Source organism: Macaca thibetana, chromosome 1 (genome assembly GCF_024542745.1).
Source record: "Macaca thibetana thibetana isolate TM-01 chromosome 1, ASM2454274v1, whole genome shotgun sequence".
NCBI lineage: Eukaryota > Metazoa > Chordata > Mammalia > Primates > Cercopithecidae > Macaca > Macaca thibetana.
In genome coordinates this window covers 74,404,424-74,423,193 of record NC_065578.1, presented here as the reverse complement: position 1 = coordinate 74,423,193, position 18,770 = coordinate 74,404,424, and the positions used below count along the sequence as shown (strand labels likewise).

The window sequence follows — 18,770 nt, the reverse complement described above, 5'->3', positions numbered from 1 at the left end:
ATATTGAATGAGAATATACTTTGAAAGCATATTACCTATATGCTTTCATGGGTAATCTGAAAATGGTAATATGCTTTCATTTTTTAAAACCTATCATTCTGATATACAATTTTTAAAACTTATGATTCAGATCACATTTACCTACCATAATGCATGGCTTAAATATTTTATGCATGTTTAACCATAAGGCTATCTACAAGATTCAAAATCTCACTCTTTTGCTTTAGCTGCTGCTTTTACTAAGTGGAGTTTTGATAAGACAGACTTCCATTCATGGCCTCCTGGAAGATCAAGCAAAATGAAGAGACCAGAGGTTTGAGGAGAAGGTTCCAAATCTCTTCTCTGCCATTCCCTTGGTGGTTTGCCTTGAGGAGTTCCTGCACTCTTGAATGAGGTTTGTTGTAAAAGTTAAAGTAGATAATGTAGATAAATGCCTGGTATAGGACTTGGCATAAAAGGACCTCCACAAATATTATTCCCATTTTATTTAATTTAATTAGTATTTATAATTATTTTCCCATAGAAAAGTGTCTACCTACAGTGGTTTCAAATTTTCACAATTATAACTTTAATAATAAATTATTATATCCAATAAAAGTTATCAACCTTGTAATTATTAAAATGATAGCCAGTCCTTCATGGGAACAGACCATTGTAAAAACAGAATTATATTAGAGATTCTATTTTAACTAGCCGCCTTTAGTGACTGAGTATTTTTCCAGGTCTCTCAGAAGTACTCTCATCTTCTGACTTAGGGCATTGTGTGATCTTCATTATAATCCAGTGAAGAACCCAGAAAGCAAGGCTCAAACAGAGATATTTCTTTCAATTGCCTTATCTTTCATTCATTACTTATTGACTATGTACTTTATGCCTAAATTAAGAAATCTAATTTATGCCTAAATTAAGAAATCTAAAACAATCATCCATTTGGAAAATTCTTCTGAATGGATCTAGATTTTAATGCTAGAGTGCTTCCTACTGCCATGTTCCCTTGGAATATGTGTGTCGCATCAAGGTTTCTTTCCTAAATCAATCTCAAAATAAAAATTCTCTCTTGAAACACTTGTATCCATCTTAAATACTGGCAGGTCTTAGAATACTAAATGTGATTTTTGAAAAAGTTACTTTTATTCATTTGTTAACACTGCATAAATGTCCTTTAAAGTCTGAGCTAAGATGGATACTATGTATAACGCCCCCAGCAGTGTAGTAGGTGTTCAACAAATGTTACTTTTCCTTAACATGCAACAAATGCCTCATTCACATTAATCTTTTAGAAAATATGATTTCATTATCTGCAAAAATGCCAGAAGGAATCATTACATAGGTGTATAAAGCAAGGAGTAATTTAATTATTTTGTAATTAGTATAAATCAAATTTATGACAATCATATTTAGGGCAACTAAGCTCAAAAAAATCCCACCCTTTTCAGGGGACACAACAAACCTTTAACATCAAATTATAGAAGTACTCCCTTTACCACCTTTAAAAACATAAAGGAATCCGCTCAACTGTAGTCAAGCAGTAGTTTCCTGTTAACTTTAAGGCACATTCAATTATTTCCTACACAAAAACCATACAATTGTGTTCATTAAATGACTCACTGCAGTTTGTTAAAAAGACTAACACATTAGTGTCCCATAGACTCACATTGGACATGTATATCTCTTCAGAGTCTCAAAATATCTTGTATTCCATTGCAATTATGTGTAGAAATATAAATGTCTGGTTCAGAATGATGTAATCAGGAAGTCAAGACAAAATATTTCATTTCCACTTTGATGTTGATACCAATAGACCCCAGGGAAACAATGCTTGAATGACTATTTCATATCATATTATGATGCCAGAAATACCGACAAACCCTTTAGGGCAATAAGTATGGTTTCATATATTCACCAAGTTAGTTTTCATAAAACACATAGGCTAATTTTTTAGAAAATATAAAAATGTTTTTAGGCAGCATAGAGATAGCTTTTTTTTTTTTGGTTGGGAGGGGCTTCAAAATCAAAAATTCATTGTTAATGCTTACCTGAAGCTGATCTGCTGTAAAGCTGGTTCGAGCTCTTTTTGCTGGTTTTGGATGGTTAACATCTTGTTCTGTGAGGAGGGCACCTTCCACACTAATGCCATTACCTGAATTTAAAAAACATACTATATATGTTTGTAATTCAAATGGGTACACCCATCTTGCAATAACAGGTTTCTTATATCTCTTGGCTTTTTGTGTAACTGTATATGTTTTCTAGATGGCAAAACCCCTTAAGTTTTAAAACATACTACAGATATACTGTACAAAACATATTCCATTTAGAGGCTTGTATATTTAGTGAAAAGTTCAAAAAGTTAGAAGCACATATCTAAGGCTCAGCAAATACAGGACAACAACTATTTACAAAAAGAAAAGCAAAATCCTAATTCAAAGCTGCGGCCTGAGAATGTGGCACAAAACTAATACATACACCATGGCTTTCCTTGTGAATAAACAAATAGAGACCATCATGAGCAGTAGAGTACTTAATGAGTTTTACCACACTTCTACGTTGTACAAAATAATGCATTAAGATTACCTTAGGAAAAGTTATTTTTATTCCTGTATTGACTGTCTCAAAAGACTCAAAAGTATTTAAGTAAATATTTACCATTTTCTACTTCTCTTTTTAAATTATCCAGCATGCAGTCATAATGCACTCTGCAGAGGACTTTCTCTTCCACCAAAGCGAACTCCTCTCCTGTGGAAAGTTGCCTTTTGCAGGAAAAGCAGGCAAAGCATGCCAAGTGATAGACATTCCCCTTGGCTCTCCGGACCCAGTCAGTAGAATGGATGTGTCTCCCACATCGAGAGCAGCGAGTTCCATATCTTCTACATTAAATAGAGGTGTAGAAGGTAAATATTTTAATGCCTGGTGAGATATTCATCAGTCAAATATTAAACCAGCCCGTTATGTTATGCCATTGAAATAATCTAAGTATTTAAATATTGTGAGAATGAAACAAGAATCAGTTATTCTTCTAAACGTCAGTATAGTAAGCAATCAAGATGAGACAGGGTCACAACTCAAACCTGTTTATAAAAATAAGACCTTTCCTCTGTTCCTCTAAAAGAAGATCGAAGTTTTCTTTTAAAATGATTATTAAAATTCCTTTTGTTGTATCAAATATCAGTACATTTACAAATTTAAAGAATCAAGATAAACACACACACTCTGCAGATTGAAAATCTAAAAGTACAAAAGTATGCTGAAGATATTTATACTGAAACACTGAAGATATAATGACTTCTTGAAACCGAGTTAAGATGACTAAAAATGATTTAAATATTATTTTTAGGATGTTAAAATACATAAATATTTAATGTTGGAATTATCAAAGAATGTACATAACAGAAATTCTTCACCCTCGTGGGTGAGAAAGGAAAAGTCAGAAATGTTTCCTTTGGTGAAAAAGCTATTGTATTGCTCTCCATAGGAGGAAGGAAATATTTTCTAAATTTTCAGAGTCCTAACTGGACATTAAATGCAGGTCAATCTTAAAATACCAAAGTTATATGTAAATAGTTCTTTTTTTCTTACAGCCTGAATGACTGGAAACTCTTTGTCATGTCTCCTATCACAATCACAGTCATGGCCCTGCATGTCCAAATCACACTAGATTAGTCAGTATCTATTTATTGATAGATATATCTTTAAAGTTATTACCACTTGTTTTTTTAGTTACTCTGAAAAATAGAATTCTAAAGATAAATTTCACAATATAATATGACATGAAGCAAGGAGTTTAAAAATCCTAAAGAACTAGACTTTCACTTGTTGAATCTTTCAAACCAAACCTTTCAAAGGGCTTTAAGTTACTACAAAAAATTAAGATTAGCCTATCCCAAATGAATGAGGAAGCAAATTATTACTAATATTAAAATAATGAAAAGTAAACCTGCTGAGAAATATGCCTTTTTGGTAATTATAAAATTCTGTGATTTTATAAAAGACTCTAGGTCTCATAAATTATTTTAAACTACCTAGCAATTTTTATTCAAATTAATCACTAAACTCTTTGAAATCATTTTTTGAAATGGAGTATAAACATAATTAGTATTACAACCTTTATTATATAGTATTAGTTTCCCCATCACAATGAACATTTTTTCATTTAGAAAAGTAAATATGTTATAATTTTTAAAAGTCATTCTTGAGAAATATTTTAATTTCTAGACAGTTGTTCATACAGAATTATATCTTGGAAGAAACTTTACATTTAAACTATGGAGAGATCACACAGAGAAAATGTTATCTAATTTCAGATCTCATCTAAAATCTCATCTAATTTCAGAAACTGAAGATTGGACAAAATAAATAGTTTGAGGCAGAATTAGATTTGGTGTATTTATACAAGAATGGTCAACTCTTCTGAATACTATGGTTTATCATGGTGTCCAAACCCTTAGAATTGTATAGGTTTATAAGTAGGGATCATTCTATGGTAAACTGGTAAAAGCATAACAAAATCTTGATTTTTCTCCCCCATAATGATTTTATTTCATCTAACCATTCCCACCAAACAGGGGCTTCATCATAAGTCATCTTGTTTTTCATACTTTTTGCCTATGCACAGCAAAAAAGTTTCCCTGTTTGTAATGCCTCAAACTTTCACTCCCCAAAGTGAAAGTATTATTTAAAATTAACTTTTGTCTACTGAATTCCTAAAAAGGATAAACATGCTTATGTATACACATTATATCTCAAACATGAAAGCACCCTCATTTTGAAATTTCTTAAATATGAAAAACTGGGCTTCATTAAATAAAACTGAACAAGAAAAAGCCTATTACAAAAGCCTCTTTGCATAATAATTTCTTCCAGTATCTACTAAGAAAAAGCTTCATAGCATACCTGAAATAATCAAGTTTGCAGAAAATGTCTTTGTCTTTAATATAACAGCTGGTATGCCTTCCTAGGGAGGTTCTGCAAACACTGCAGGAGAGACACCGGACATGCCAGCATAGGTCATTCACCTGTGATGGGAAGAGAAGCCACTGTAATACCATATTTAAGAAAAGTATTCATTGGTTTTGTGTATTCGGCAATTTTAAAAACTGGCCCCTTAATATATTAACACATACTCTGAATGTTTTCATCCAAAAGGTGTCATTTTTATAAACATGTATCTGGACATAAGTATCTTTTAGACCTCAACCAAAAATTTATACTAATATGTGCCACATTTTGTGTTTATAATATTTTCTATTCCTTTGAAGAATTCAGGTTGCTTTTCCTTTCTTTCTTAAATGGAATCTTTATGAACACAGGGAATAATCTGGTTACTTTAAAGTCCTACATGCAGGTTTTTTTGTTATATTTTACCAAGTTCTTCCCACCATGAAACCTTGTAGTTAAAGAAGACAAACACTCTCTCAACCTATTTTTTGGCTAAACAATTATAAACTGTATACTCCCTAAACAGAGCAATAAAGAAAGTGAAAACGTGGTTTTGTGAGATAGTTACCCATACAGGACAGAAATTGCTCAGATAAACTTAAATGTTGATGTAGCAGAAACCTGTGCTCTCTTCTAACATTAAACATTGCACAGAAACAATAGAAGTAAGTAGTAAAGTATATTGGTAAAACTGCTTACTGATTTGGCTACAGGAGAAAAAAATAAATTTAATCATAAGTGGTTCTAAAAAAGCACCCAATCATTGTTTTCCACTTACACTTCAAGTAGTAAAATATAAGATGGTATTTAATAAGGTCAGTATTTTATACTTTCTAAATAGGAACCTGAAATACTTTCAATCCAGGGAACAAGTCATAATTACTCTCACTTTATACTGTTGCCATTATATTATAAGAGCTACAACTTTAGCCCTGGATTATGAAGATGTGTATTAGATAGAACTGGCTTGCATCCAATGCAGGCTCCCAAAGTTTGCTCTTGTTAAGTGGACACAAGAACCTGATTTATGCTTAATTGAATTTCATGTAAAAGAACAGTAACATACAAAAACACCAATTACACCCTAAAAATGGATCCAATGACTAAAATAGGAAAATAAATGACTGTGAGATATGGTTTTTGCTCAACTATTCCATAATAAAGACTACGTGTCTATCAAATTAGAACTACTGTTCAACATGTTTTTCTCTGATATATAAAAGGTACTTCGAAGCTGAAAGTTTTACAGACTTCTAATTACAGTTATGTGTCTCTTTCCAAAGCATTAATGAGGGTCTCATTTTGATGACATTTGAAAAGTTTGAGTCTTTACAAGAACTTAGAACTTACATGCTCACTATAGACAATATTTAAAATAACAAAGAAAACAGAAATAAATCTGAGGAAACTGGAATAAATAATATTAACAATGTTGAATACTATCTTGGAAATAAAAAAGTATTTTCCTCTTTTTTTTCCTAAAATGGAACCAATCAGTATAAACTTTAGAAAAACAGGCTTCCTTTAAAATTCCACTGTTTAGGGCCTTCTGTATTTCAGTCTTACCCAGGATTTTGTTTTGTTTTGTTTTGTTTTTAAAGCAAGGCTTTATTTAGGGCAAGAACCATGGCCTCTCTCTTACTCCCTTCTAAAGCCAGACCTGGTTGTCACCTTTTTTCAAAGTTTACTTTCCCCCTAAAATGTCTCTTTATCTTCAATTTCTTTGCTAGGGAGTAAAGTAAGGTGGAGAGGAGATTCTGGAGACTATAAACCTACTATTGATCTAATCTGTACATGTCTAAACATATAACTTGGACCAAGCCAGAAAAACCTACCCAAAGGACAGAGCACTGAAGTATTAAACAAGGCAATAGATGCTTCTAACTCCTGTCATACTTTTCTGTTCTAACTCCATTTTATTTGCCTTGCAAGATAGTGTTTTTCTATATTAGTTACACCCTCAAATAATATTTCTATACTAGGTCTAACTTAAAAAAAAAAAAAAAAAAAAAACAGTGACTCAAGTTAAACTCAAACTTATCTGCAGGAAGTACTCAAAATGGAAAAAAAAAAGTTAATAATTCAGTTTTTGTCAATAATATAGTATCAAGCTTTAGAACTTACACACTAAGGAATACAAGAAGTGGTACAATAACACTGCATATGGAAGACTTCATTGGCAGGACTCCTGCCCTATTACAAAGGAAAGCTTTATGTAACTCACTTAACTTAGATTGTTATACAATACAAAGATATGTGTGTATATATATACATATATACACACACACGATTAACACTAGAAACTATTATCTATTTCAGAGGGTGTGTTAAATGTCACTTCACAACTCTTCTATATCTTCTCTGCTGTGAAGTGTTAGAGCCTTCATAGGTCTACTCAGAAACATTCTTAAAGATTACAGCAATTATCGAGAGGGCTCATTAAAAATAAGATGCTAGTTTTAACCCAAAAGATGATTTTGCAATATCCAAAAGGCTCAGTTTTAGCAACATGGAAAGTGGGATCTCAAGAATGCAGATTTAAAGAGAAAGCCAATGTTAATTTGCCAACTTTAAGAATCAACCACCAAGTAAGATTAATTTAGTCATTTTTAAATGTTTTTACCAAAACTTCTTTTGGCATTTTGTCTAGGTTTTATCTATAGGGTAGCCTTCCCATTTTACAGATGAAGAAGCTTTTTATGTTGAGGTAGAAACTTAAAGAAACCCATTAACACGAATTTTGAATATATACTCTCCATAATTACTCCTTTTGAAAACCTAAGCAGGGTGGGGAGAGAATAGAAAGTGAACTGTTTTGCTACTAATTCAGTGTAGGAGAGACCATTATTTTAAACAGCGGTTTTAAAAAGCTATTTAAGTTGAAACCCCATGATATTCTGATTAAGACACGTGGGACCATGATCCTGTCTGCACTGAGGTGGATAACTGTGGCCTGCCAAAATTTCTAATCTAAAATTTCCCAATATTTTAAGAGAAAAGTAAAACAAATTAAGACAATCAACTCTCAAAACACACTTGAAACACTTCTTCCCAGGCTGTGTGTGTCTAACTTTACATCAATTTCCATTTTCTCCCCAAGCACTTGAGATGACGGCATTGAGTGGACTAGAAGTATTAAACCTTAATAAGAGCAGGAAGGTATTGAAATGGTTTTTATTTAAACGCACCTATAAACTTTAACTTTGCAAAAACCTCAGGTAACTGTAAAAAACAAAGGACTGTATTTTTAAAATTTGTCCAGAAAAGATCCTTTAAGCTACTTTACAGTGGCTCTCACCAAAAGAGACACTGCAAAGGGGAATCAGTTAATACATACCGACTTAAAATTCTTCTAAGCAGGCATGGGCGTGGACGTTACTGGGGTGGAGAGACCGCAGTCCGTTTAGAGGAAACAAAGATGTTTAAGAAAGGAATAATGCGGGGCTGGGTAAAAAATAACTAAGCAGGTTTCCGTCTCAGAATGGATAAGGGTTTTTCCACTTCCCTTCCACTACAAGTCGGTGGCTGACTCCAGCGCATCCACACCAGGATGTGTCCCATATTAGCTGTTTTGCAACGACGTAGAAGAGTCTGGGATTTCTTCTCACTTTATCTCACCGCATGAGTTGCCCTAAACTGGGCTAATTTTCTGCGAAAACCTACAACCTCCATCCAGAACTTGAACGGAAAGGTTGGTGGGAGGAACATTACTTTTTTCCCAGAGCTCCCACGCTAAGCCCGCGTCCCTTTGGGCCTCGCGCCCGAGGCCCTGTCTTACCTTGAGAAGGTATTTGTCCACGATCTCCAGGCCGCAACTGTTGCATACACACTTGCCAGGGGGGCAGCCGGAGCCCGAGGCCATGGACCGGGGCGAGGACGACGGAGACAGCGGGGCCGAGGAGGAGCACGAGTCCTCGTCCCCCGCTCCCTCGGGGCTCACCTGCAGGAAACCGCGAGGCGCAGGCGGTTCTAGATCCCTCCTCCCCTTCGCATCCCACCTACCCACACGGGCGCCCCCACCGCCTCCCCTCCCTTCCCTCTGGCCACTCAACCCCACCCACAGCTTCTTGAGGTTACGATTCTCGCCCTCTTCCCCGAGTACAAGCTCTGGCCACGCACCCGCCGGGGCTGCCGACCCCTGACCTTTTCGGACCCCAGGAGTCTTGCGGTCCTGCCCTCCTCGCCGGCCAGCTAAGCTTCCCACCCCACCCAGACCCTCCCCGCCCCGTCCTCCGTCCGCTGCAGGAGAGGCCAGCTGGGCCCTGGAAGGAGCGCAGGGACAGCTGCCCTTCGTCCTGCCCCGCCTCCCCACGGGCAGTCTTGCGGGCACCCGAGCCCCTCCGCACTCACCAGTCCCTCTTCCCCGGCGCCTTTCCGAGTCCTCCCGGCCGCCAGGGCTGTAGTCCGCCCGCACTCCTCCGACATGAGCCCCTGGCACTGCTGAGTAGGAGGGGGAGAAAGTATGGAGAAACAGATCAGAAGTTCCGAGCGTCCTGTGCGCCCCAGCCCTGGCGCGGGGAGCGAGCTAATGAAGGCCCTCAGAGCGCCGGGCAGCGAGTGCAGCCGTCACGGCGCCTAAGCCCGGGCGCCGCAGGAGGGCTGGCGCGCAGGCTCCCTCGCTGGCCGCTGGCGGCCGCCACCCGAGCGCCGGTAGCTGGCCCGAAGCGCATCGGCGCTCCCCGGGCTCCGGGTCCCCGGGCACTTCGGTTCCCCGCCCCCCCGCAGGGGATAACAAGTTAATAACAATCATCCCCGCACAAAGCGCTTTCTTTCCAGACGTCAATCATAGCGGAGCGGGGAACACCGGGCTAAAGGGGGTGCGGGGCAGGGGGAGGTGGAGTGCGAGAGAAGAAAAGAGGATTGAGAAGGGGTGGGAGAAGAAACTTGATTTCTTTAATAACCTCAATTAAAAGAGCAAGACACATATATTTTTTAAAAGGGGGCTTTTTGAATAGGATAGCCCGAAAGGTGAAGAGGTTTAATAGGATACTTGAAAGCTAATTACAGCGGGATTTAAGAAGCCTGGTGTTTGTTCCGATGACAATTTGAATGAAAATGCTTCAGATTAAACCGCGCCAGCAGCTCTTTCGTAAACTTACAGCAATTAGAGTCGCGAGTGATTTACACTCGTTTCTTTAAGGTGTAAATTGCCACTTATTGCTCAGTAAGTCAACATTTGAGCTACTAAAGGATTATTTTTAACCAGCGCAAAAAGCGGGTAGAATAATGGAAAATATCCAGCTGAATTTAATTTGTGCCATTAAAAGAACTCACGCAACCTCGGACAAAATGTTTTAAAGAAACAACGCGCGTTACTCAAGTGTTTCTAAGTATTTGCAAGAGTTTTGTTCTTAAACGAGAACGCAGCGTCTCTGGGGTTAGACTGCTTTCGTTTCCAAAAACTCTAGCTCGGGGGCGGATGGGTCCCCCGAACTCGAGCCGCTCACATTTCTGCATTTCTGACTGTTCGCCTCCCCTTCTCCCTCCCTCTGGAAGCACCAGGCAAGATACCAACCTGGGGGCCTCCAGGACCCTCGGCCGAGACCCTCCCTTTCTGGGGTGCGCCCCCTACGCGGGACCCACCGTAGCTGCACTGAGGCTGCTTCCTCACACACAAAGGGCGTTTAAGCAGAACAGCTCGGTGTTCGCCTGGTGTCCCCAACCAGCTTCGGAGCAAAGAAATAGTCAGGGGCGCCTCGCGCGGGTCCTGCTGAGGCACTCAGGCGCCGATGATTTCAAACTTAAAACACCAAATACCCATAGGTCCTGCCTCCAGAGTGAGGTGAGAGCTTGTCAGGTTCCCCAGTCTACTCAGACAAACCGCGTGACTCGTTTTGTGCCCTGCGGTTTTCTTTTGGCATTTTAGGTAAAATGGCTCTCCCGGCCAACCCTGGGATCCCAGAGGCCTTTCTGGATCCCCGCAGAGGGAGGTGTGCCTCAGAGCCAGCAAGTGTCCGCGGGCATCCTAGCGAAACAAGCCGGGTCTCCGGTTCCACCGACAACCGCCCAGTCCTCCCGACCCACTCTCCCGGACAGCCACGATCACCACAGCAAACAGAACAAAAGCACGACTCACACGGACCTGAGAGCGCCTTAGGCTCGAGGCTTCATGTCCCAAATTACAGTCTCCATGTCTCAGGTTAAGTGAGCTTTTGGGGAGGGAGTGCAATGATTACTGACTAACGCTACTACGTAATAAAAAAAAAAAAAAATTGCCAGGTCTGAAGATGAGGCCGTTACAGGTAGTTTCTGAACCTCGTTTAGGAGCCCAAACAACTCTAGTTTCAAGGACACTGCGATTCAGCGGGTCTGGCCAGGCGTCGGCTCGCTCACCTTCTCAGGGGGAACTGCCAGCTCCGGCACGTCCTTTTCTTCTAGTTTACACACAAACATCTGATCGCTCTTCCAATACATGGCACTGCTAGGGCTGCTTATCACATACCAACTCCAGAGGGTCAGAGGCTGTCGGTGTCTGCCGATCTCCCCCGCCCCCCGCCCCGATCCACTAATAAAAGCAGATGCCGAGAAGGATAATGCTACAAGTGTGTCTTCGTCCAAAGAGGCCGCTGTGGCCTGACCACTTTCTGATGAACCGTAATTCCTTTCCCGACTTCACTGAGCTCTGTCCCTCCAGGAAAAGAAAAAAAAAAAAAGTTTTGTTTTCCAGAGGGTGGAACCTAATATAAAGGGAGGGGGCATGTGGGGGAAAGTCTTTTCCTGGAGAAATAGCCTCACCTCTTTAAGGAAAACCCGCCTTCTCTACATGTTAAAATCTTTATCAGGACACGCTAACTGACTTCAGGTTTAGTACTAAAGAAAAAAAAAATGGGGGATGTCCCGTTAACTTGACTTTAAAAAATCTGCTGTCTGCATTTGCCATAACTTTTAAATTCTCGCTCCCCAACCCAAACCTAAACAAAGATTCAGGTTACATCTCTTTCTGCAGCAAGCAGAAGGGGAAGTGGAGGTCTGGGTGACTTGAAAGTTTTAGTCATTCTGTTGAAACTCGCAGCTCTCCGGTGTAGCCGAGAAACGCCACCTCTTCTGGCAGCCTGGGGGCTGACTTATCTAGCAGTTCGCGATCCCTTTCCGAAAAATTTTCTCATTAAGATAAAGAAGGAACATCTGAGCAACACAAAAGCTTATGATTTGCGACTAGATTTGAAATCAAGGCCACAAGAAAGACAAAAGTATGTTGCTAATGAGTATTGCTCTTTCATCTCCTAGACAAAATTTAAGCCCTAGCAGCCTTGGTCTACTGCCTCAAGTTCTGACTGCGGGCGGGGGAGCAGCGGAGGGAGGTACTCTGGGTACCGTAATTTTTATTAAGACTGGAAGGTGTGTTTGTTTAAAACAGACTCTTTGTGGTATAAACTTTATTTCATTATTTAGTGCATAAAGACAAATGTGGTTAAAAGATTATTTTTTAATGATTTTTGTTTCCATTAAAAAAACTAAACAAACTTCTGAAACTGAGATCTAGGAGTCTGTTTCTTAAAGGCCTTTAACAGAATGATAGGATTTTGCTTTAATTACGTGGAAATATATATGTAAACACACACGCACGCACACACACACATGTCTTATCTCCTTGCCTTATTTGTATAGAAGAAAAAGATCGAAAGGATCTTGCCCAGAACCCAGCTCGGTCAGCAGCCGGCTAGCGGAGGAGATAGATAGCCTTTCCTGTGATGAAGTGAGCCTGCGCAAAAGTCTGGGACCGAGTTACCACTACAGATTTAGTTTTTCCTCCATTGCATTTTTCTCCCATAAACACTAGAGTCTTCAGAGCATTTTCCTATCGCCATTGTTTTTCTTTTCGCGCAGCTGCGCACAAGTTAATATTAGCCATCCCCCTGCAGGTCCTCTCTGGGAGATCTCGTTTAAATTTACTGAGCAAAGGGAGGAGACGCTATAATTAATCTGTGCCCTCTTAGAAAATTGAAAGATTAGGGTGGATTGACTTTTCAAAAAGCTAACTTGTGCGTGGGAACCAGAAAGACTTGTGTTTTTCATCAAGTGCAAAAATCGGTATTGGGGGTGGTGGGGAAATTCACATAATGCATTTTCCATGAAATAGCATCGTTCTGGAGACCGGTCTTCTGAATGGAAAGTCAGAGTCGTGCAGAACATTGGCGCCATCAGGTCGTGTATAGAGCAGGATTTCGTTGAAAGTGGAATTAAACATAAAGGTCCAGTTTGGATATTTAATTACTCTCTGTGTGGGGGGGGGCGGTTTAAAGTGAATCTGGGGTACTGTCTGGCTACTATCGAGGAGAATTTATCGCGCGGGTCATTTGGAGATCCAGAGAGAGCTAGAGCTGTGTTAGGGAAGTAGGGCGGGGGTGCGGGCGTTTATGCGGTCTTTCCACCCACCCTTGCCTAATCAGGCGGCTCTCAATCAGGTTTTCAAAATACTAATCTTGATCTAAGAGCGTCTATCTCTGCATAAGTGGAGAAAATAATTCATTTTTAGAGGTTTCTGGGCTTGGGGAAGAAGAATGGTCGTCAGACAGGAGCAGAAGCCCTCAAAGATTGGTCTGGCCTCGCTTTACTCCAGGCGCCTGTGGGATGCTGACCTGTCCCGTGGTGCAGCTGCGCGCACCCATCCTTGAACTGTAAACCTCTGGGCGGTGAGTCAATTTCTATGTCCTGGCGGTATAAGCCTTTGGCTCGGGGTCAAGTGTGCAAGAAGAGGGGAATGTGTTTGCTATGAATGCCAGGGCTGATCGTCCTGTCGGTCTGGGTTACAACGACCTTCTGACCTTTTGTCAGGGGCTGGCGTAGGAAGGTATAGCTTCTTCATAGTGGCCGGGTTCTTTGGAGCTGGCGTCACACCTCTTACCTGCGCTCGTCCTCGGCTGGGGCAAAGCAAAAGTACCTTGCTAATTTACAGGGGTACTTGGGCTAAAAATCAAAAGAGTTTTTTGTTTTTGTTTGTTTGGTCTTAGAAATGAGGGTTTTTAGCCCAAACTCCAATTGATTCCAATTTTGAACGAAGACTCTGATCAAGAAAACATTATCTTGTGTGTCCACAGGTGGAAAAGCAATCGCCTGCGTCGTGACAGTTCCTACCTACTAAATTGAAAATTTGAAAATCAGAGACCGCAGGCCCACCCAAGGTGTCTACCAACACCCGCGATCACCGGGCTTTTTGCAAGCCCATGGGAAAGACAGCCTGAGAGACTTCCGAGTGCCTCCTGTCCCAGGCTGTGCCTTTCCTGCTCCAGGGAAGCCTTGAGTGCATCTCCCTAAAAACCGATGGGGGCAGGGAAGGGGTCTAGATCCCGTGGAGCCAGGCCTTGATTGGAGGTCCGGGGCTGGAGAGAGGGAACACCAACCCACCCCGACCCCCACAGCTTCCACTCACCCGAAGAGCTGCCTAATTGGGCTGCGAGCAGCTGCGAAATTTGTAATCGTCTAATAAGCCTTCCGCCTCGGTAATTCTTATCAAAAGGCATAAAACTGATATTTTCACACCCAGCTCGCACTGCAGGCGCCGTTTATAAACATCCTTCATCAGTGGGATGAAATTAAGCCTGCATTGACAGAGGTCTCTGGAACTCGATATTTAAAAGCAATAGATCCGAATTAGCAAATTATACCTTTAAGTAGGGAAAGTCCCCACCAACTTGACTATAGAACCCTTTGCCTCTGAGCTCCTCGGGATGAGTAACCACACGTTTGAGAGAACTTAACCTGGAGGTTCCGCGGTGCTCAGGCAGTCTCCGGAAACTCGGATCCCCGAAATACGCCTGCTATGTATGGCTCCTCCCGCCCGCCTTCTAGGAACTCGCCTGGGTCAGACCTGTGGAGACCGGGGCGAGGCACAGCTGGAGGCTAGGAGAAAACGTGGTCAAAGGAGGCGCATCCAGGACTCCCGGGCGGCCTGCAGGCGCAGTACCAGAGCCCTGCTCTTGCGGATCCGAGCTTTACCCGGCCCGCGGCACTCACCGCCCACCTCCGGGGCACCAACGCCAAGGGTACAGTGGGCCAGAGGACTGTAGGAGGAGGTGGAGGATGGGGAGACTTTCGCGACCATAAGGAGGTACAGATTCTGGCAGAATTCTGGTGGCGACTCCTTCGATCCCTGAAGGTGAAATCTCAGCTAAAACCAATCTGAAACTGCGGTTGTCACAGTTGGTTCAGGGTTAGGAGACGGTGTCTTTGGATTTTTGCCCTCCCCCCCAGCGTAACCATTATAAATATTAGTCTGGGAAAAGACTTTAGGAGATTGCTTCTAGAGGTTCTTTCCACAAACTCGCGCTGCTCAGAACCTGCATAACCCCTCAGGGATGGCGGAGCTGTAAACGCGCTCAGCTTGGGACTTACCGGTCCCAGACTCCTTTTTAGACCTTGCCACCCACAGTTTCTGAGGGTAAGAGAGGGGCGCGTTTATTCACGCCAGTGGAGGTCGCCAAAAACGGGCGAGGGCCTCCGTCTGGGACCCACAGGTCTCTCCCACTGTGGGCCAAAACTGAGGTTTGATGGGCTTCCCAGCTAGGCAAGCCTGCTCCACGCGGGACACCCGGGAATCCACTGATGGGCAGACCCGGCCTTCGCCACCCGCCCCGCGGCATTCCTCACTGCAGTCTGATACGCCGGATGGGGCCAGTTGTCTCGAGCGGTTCTGGAGAACCAATAACGGAAAGCCAAGTTCTGCGACCAAAAGCCTGCACCAGTGACTCGGTGTTTCTTTTCAGCCGGTGCGCAGAGCGCCAGTAACCTCTCCCCGTCCGCTACGGAAGGAATAGGGGAAGCGTTTCCAGTCTAAGAGAGAGGATGGGAGAGAGAAAATTAGGAACCAAACGGAGCCCGAAATTAAGCAGGGCAGCCTGGAAAGCCTCCCGGCTAAATGCTATGGCGCGAAACGCTAAAGTCCATTACACCGTTTATTCATTGTGACATTTCCAAGCCGACAATCGCGCCTTAAGCACGCCTGTGGTTTGGAGGTGCCGGTTTTATATGCATTTTACCGTTTAGAATGATAAACAAATCAGGACCAATGGAAACCTGATTCTAACCTGTTTCTACAGAACTCTGCCTGGATAATTCTGTAAAAGCCAAAGTCCAAGGTGGAGGGAGGAAGAGAGAGAGGGAGGGGAAGAGAGAGAGGGAGGGGAAGAGAGAGAGAGAGAGAGAGAGAGAGAGAGAGAGAGAGAGAGAGAGAGAGAGAGAGAGAGAGAGAATCCAACTCTTTAACCGCCTCCCTTTACCGCGTTTCCCTACAAGTCCCAGGCTAACCGGGCGGATATAGCCTTGAGTTCGCTGATGAAGAAGGAGGATGGAACCGAGACTCTACAGGCTTCTCCCCACCTTCCACATCCCCGTTTTCCCGCTTCCCCAGGGATGTCTGAAAGCCCAACTGGGCCAGTGTGGCAGGAAAACTAAACTTTACCTAAGTGCAAAAAGGCAGGCGCCAGTTGGTTTTCTCGGTTTCTGGGGATGGGGTGAGAGGGAGAAGCGGGACTGTGCGAGCCTCCTATTCGCAGAATTGGATGAGATTTTGATAAGAGAACCCTCAGCTCAGGTTGTTAACCAGTGTGAATGAGCCCCACACAGGCCTGTGCCATCCGCCCACAACTTTGGTGTCTAAGGTTCTCCCCAGCAACACTTCCACCTCCGGTGTAACTCATAAAGCCACATTTTTACAAAAAAAGTTGGCCCAAGAATCTTGAGCCATGAATTTTAAAAACTTAAATAACTTTTATATGCATTTCTGCTACAGGAGAATGGTTCTTGTAATTGTGGCAAGGTTTTCTTCCTTTCCTTTCTCTCCTCCTCCTCTCCCTTCCTCCTTCCCTGCTTGCCTGCCTTCCTTTGTGGGAGTTCAAGGTTTAAGAGGTTGGCAACGTGTTATTATAGTAAGAGCACAGGTTTGAAGTTAGTCACATCTGTAATGGAATTTTGAGCAATTTAAAATTTTAACACTTGAGCTTTCTCATTTGTAAAATGAAGATGGCATCACTTGGAAATTGTCATAAAAATCATAATGTTGAATTAAGTGTTCATACACACAGGAGGTTCTCAGTGAATATAATCTTTCTCCTACTACATCCTCCTTCACTTCCCTAGAGAGGTCTGGATGTAGAGGAGCCACCAAAGGCCCAATTTCCCCAGTGAAGAGTAGGTCAATGTTCTTCAGCGAGTTGACCATTTCCAGGGGTTCAAACGGTCACAGAGGCTAGACGCACCTCCCTGGGCTGCAGAGGCTCCAGAGATGAGTGCAGCTGCCTGGAGCCACCTCTATCGTGGCAAGTAGGCCCAAGGATGCACAATGAACACCTTTTTCATCTCCTTTATTGCTGGTTTATATGAGAGTTAATCTAGCACGTTCAAAAATGCTTGGCACCCTTCTGTCAGTCTGCACAACCTTCTGAATACTCTGAAAATGGCAGTAATGATAGCTGTTGATTATTATTTGCCAAACACCCCCACTGACGTTGTGGCACACAACCCTACTTTAATTTGTCCAAAGCCATATTTTACCAAACCAGGGCAGAATTCCAACCCAGGCATCCGACGCGAATGCCTGACTTTTAACTACTTTGCGGTGTTTGTCCTCTTTACAGTGAGTTCAGAAATTGATGCTTTCAGTAAATGGATTCATGACAGTTCTTTACCACTCCAGCACAAGTGGTCCAGCCGCTAGCCTCTTGCCTCTGCCCACTTCCGCTGAGCAGCTGGGGGGCGTCTCGTGTCCTGTGGGGAAGAGCGCCCCCTTCCCACCCCTACTCTTGCTGGGCAGAGGTTAAACAGCATTGAATGAACTGAAGTGCGGAATAAAACAGACACGAACAGGAAAAAGGAGAACGCTTAAATCGGCGGTAAAATCTTTCTCTCTCCTTTTCCTTGCAGATTACATAATTCGATGTCTAATCATCAGCTAGTGGATCAAAATCTGGATTGGATAGACGGTGACTCGATCTCCGACAGACTGAAGTCCTAAGGCCTGCGCTCACTTCTGAAACTTTCCTTTGGGCCTTGACCGAAACTCCTGTTATTGTGTGCAGTAGCAGAGGCTGCGCTGCCTGGCTCAATTTGTGCAAAGGCTATTATATTGTTTCTCATTCACTGACCCCTCCGGAGAAGTCTTTAGCAATAGTTTTTTTTCCCACACAAACGTGAATAAAGTCGACCCCTGAAGTTCTTCCTGAAGCTCTACAAGCTTCCCGGATGCAGGAACCGTGTGCTGTTCCAACGACTCTCTGAAACCTAGTTCAGTGCCTGGCACTAGACAATAAAAAATTGCTTTCTGAATGAAAGTATATGCTGGCAGGTGCAGGGGGTTTCATGCCTTTCTCTGCCTTGGTAGTTCTAGCGCTTCCTACCTCTTTGCCCTTCTTGCCCAGTTCCTGCATCTTTCAATCCCTTGAAAAGCTAGGTAAGAAAGGGCATGGAAATTCTGACATAATCATTAGCAAGTGGCTTGTTTTTTTGTCAGATGCCCCACTGATGTTGTGGCATACAACCTCACTTTAATTTGCCCAAAGCCGTATTTTACCAAGCCAGGTCAGAATTCAAACCCAGACAACCCACACGGAGGCCTGACTTTTAATTACTTTGCTATTTTTGTCTTATAACAAAGGCGTATAAGCTTATAACCTCCAAGGGATCCTCAGGCATCATGGTGCATTTGAGTTCTTCCCTCCTGAGAGAACTTCAGACCTCAGCATTTGCAATTAAAATTGGGAAACCTACTCTGGGTGCCTAAGAGACCAACTGGGTCAGGGCCTCTGTTTATACAGGAGGCTCTGGGGGGGGCCAGTAGGAACATGTTGGATAGGAGAAGCCTGCGGCAAGCCCCCATAGACAGACTCTGGATGCGCACTTTG

The 18,770-nt window shown here is 42.4% G+C and overlaps 1 protein-coding gene and 1 long non-coding RNA gene across 2 annotated transcripts in view; one reads left to right on the top strand and one right to left on the bottom strand.

Moving 5' to 3' along the window:
- Window positions 1–17,599, bottom strand: part of LHX8 (LIM homeobox 8) — a 32,855-nt gene extending 15,256 nt beyond the window's left edge. Inside the window, exons 1-7 of the mRNA XM_050772838.1 lie at window positions 17,425–17,599; window positions 15,201–15,705; window positions 9,286–9,372; window positions 8,714–8,875; window positions 4,891–5,012; window positions 2,647–2,867; window positions 2,037–2,140 (exon numbers count right to left, since the gene is read on the bottom strand). Of these exons, the coding sequence (XP_050628795.1) occupies window positions 2,037–2,140; window positions 2,647–2,867; window positions 4,891–5,012; window positions 8,714–8,875; window positions 9,286–9,372; window positions 15,201–15,218 (714 nt within the window). The 5' untranslated portion in view covers window positions 15,219–15,705; window positions 17,425–17,599. The remainder of the gene's footprint in view (window positions 1–2,036; window positions 2,141–2,646; window positions 2,868–4,890; window positions 5,013–8,713; window positions 8,876–9,285; window positions 9,373–15,200; window positions 15,706–17,424) is intronic.
- LOC126943803 (uncharacterized) lies at window positions 12,882–18,215 on the top strand. The gene is made up of 2 exons (XR_007721862.1): window positions 12,882–13,127; window positions 17,794–18,215. It is a non-coding gene; the product is annotated as an uncharacterized LOC126943803 (long non-coding RNA).
- Window positions 18,216–18,770: the final 555 nt, after the last annotated feature.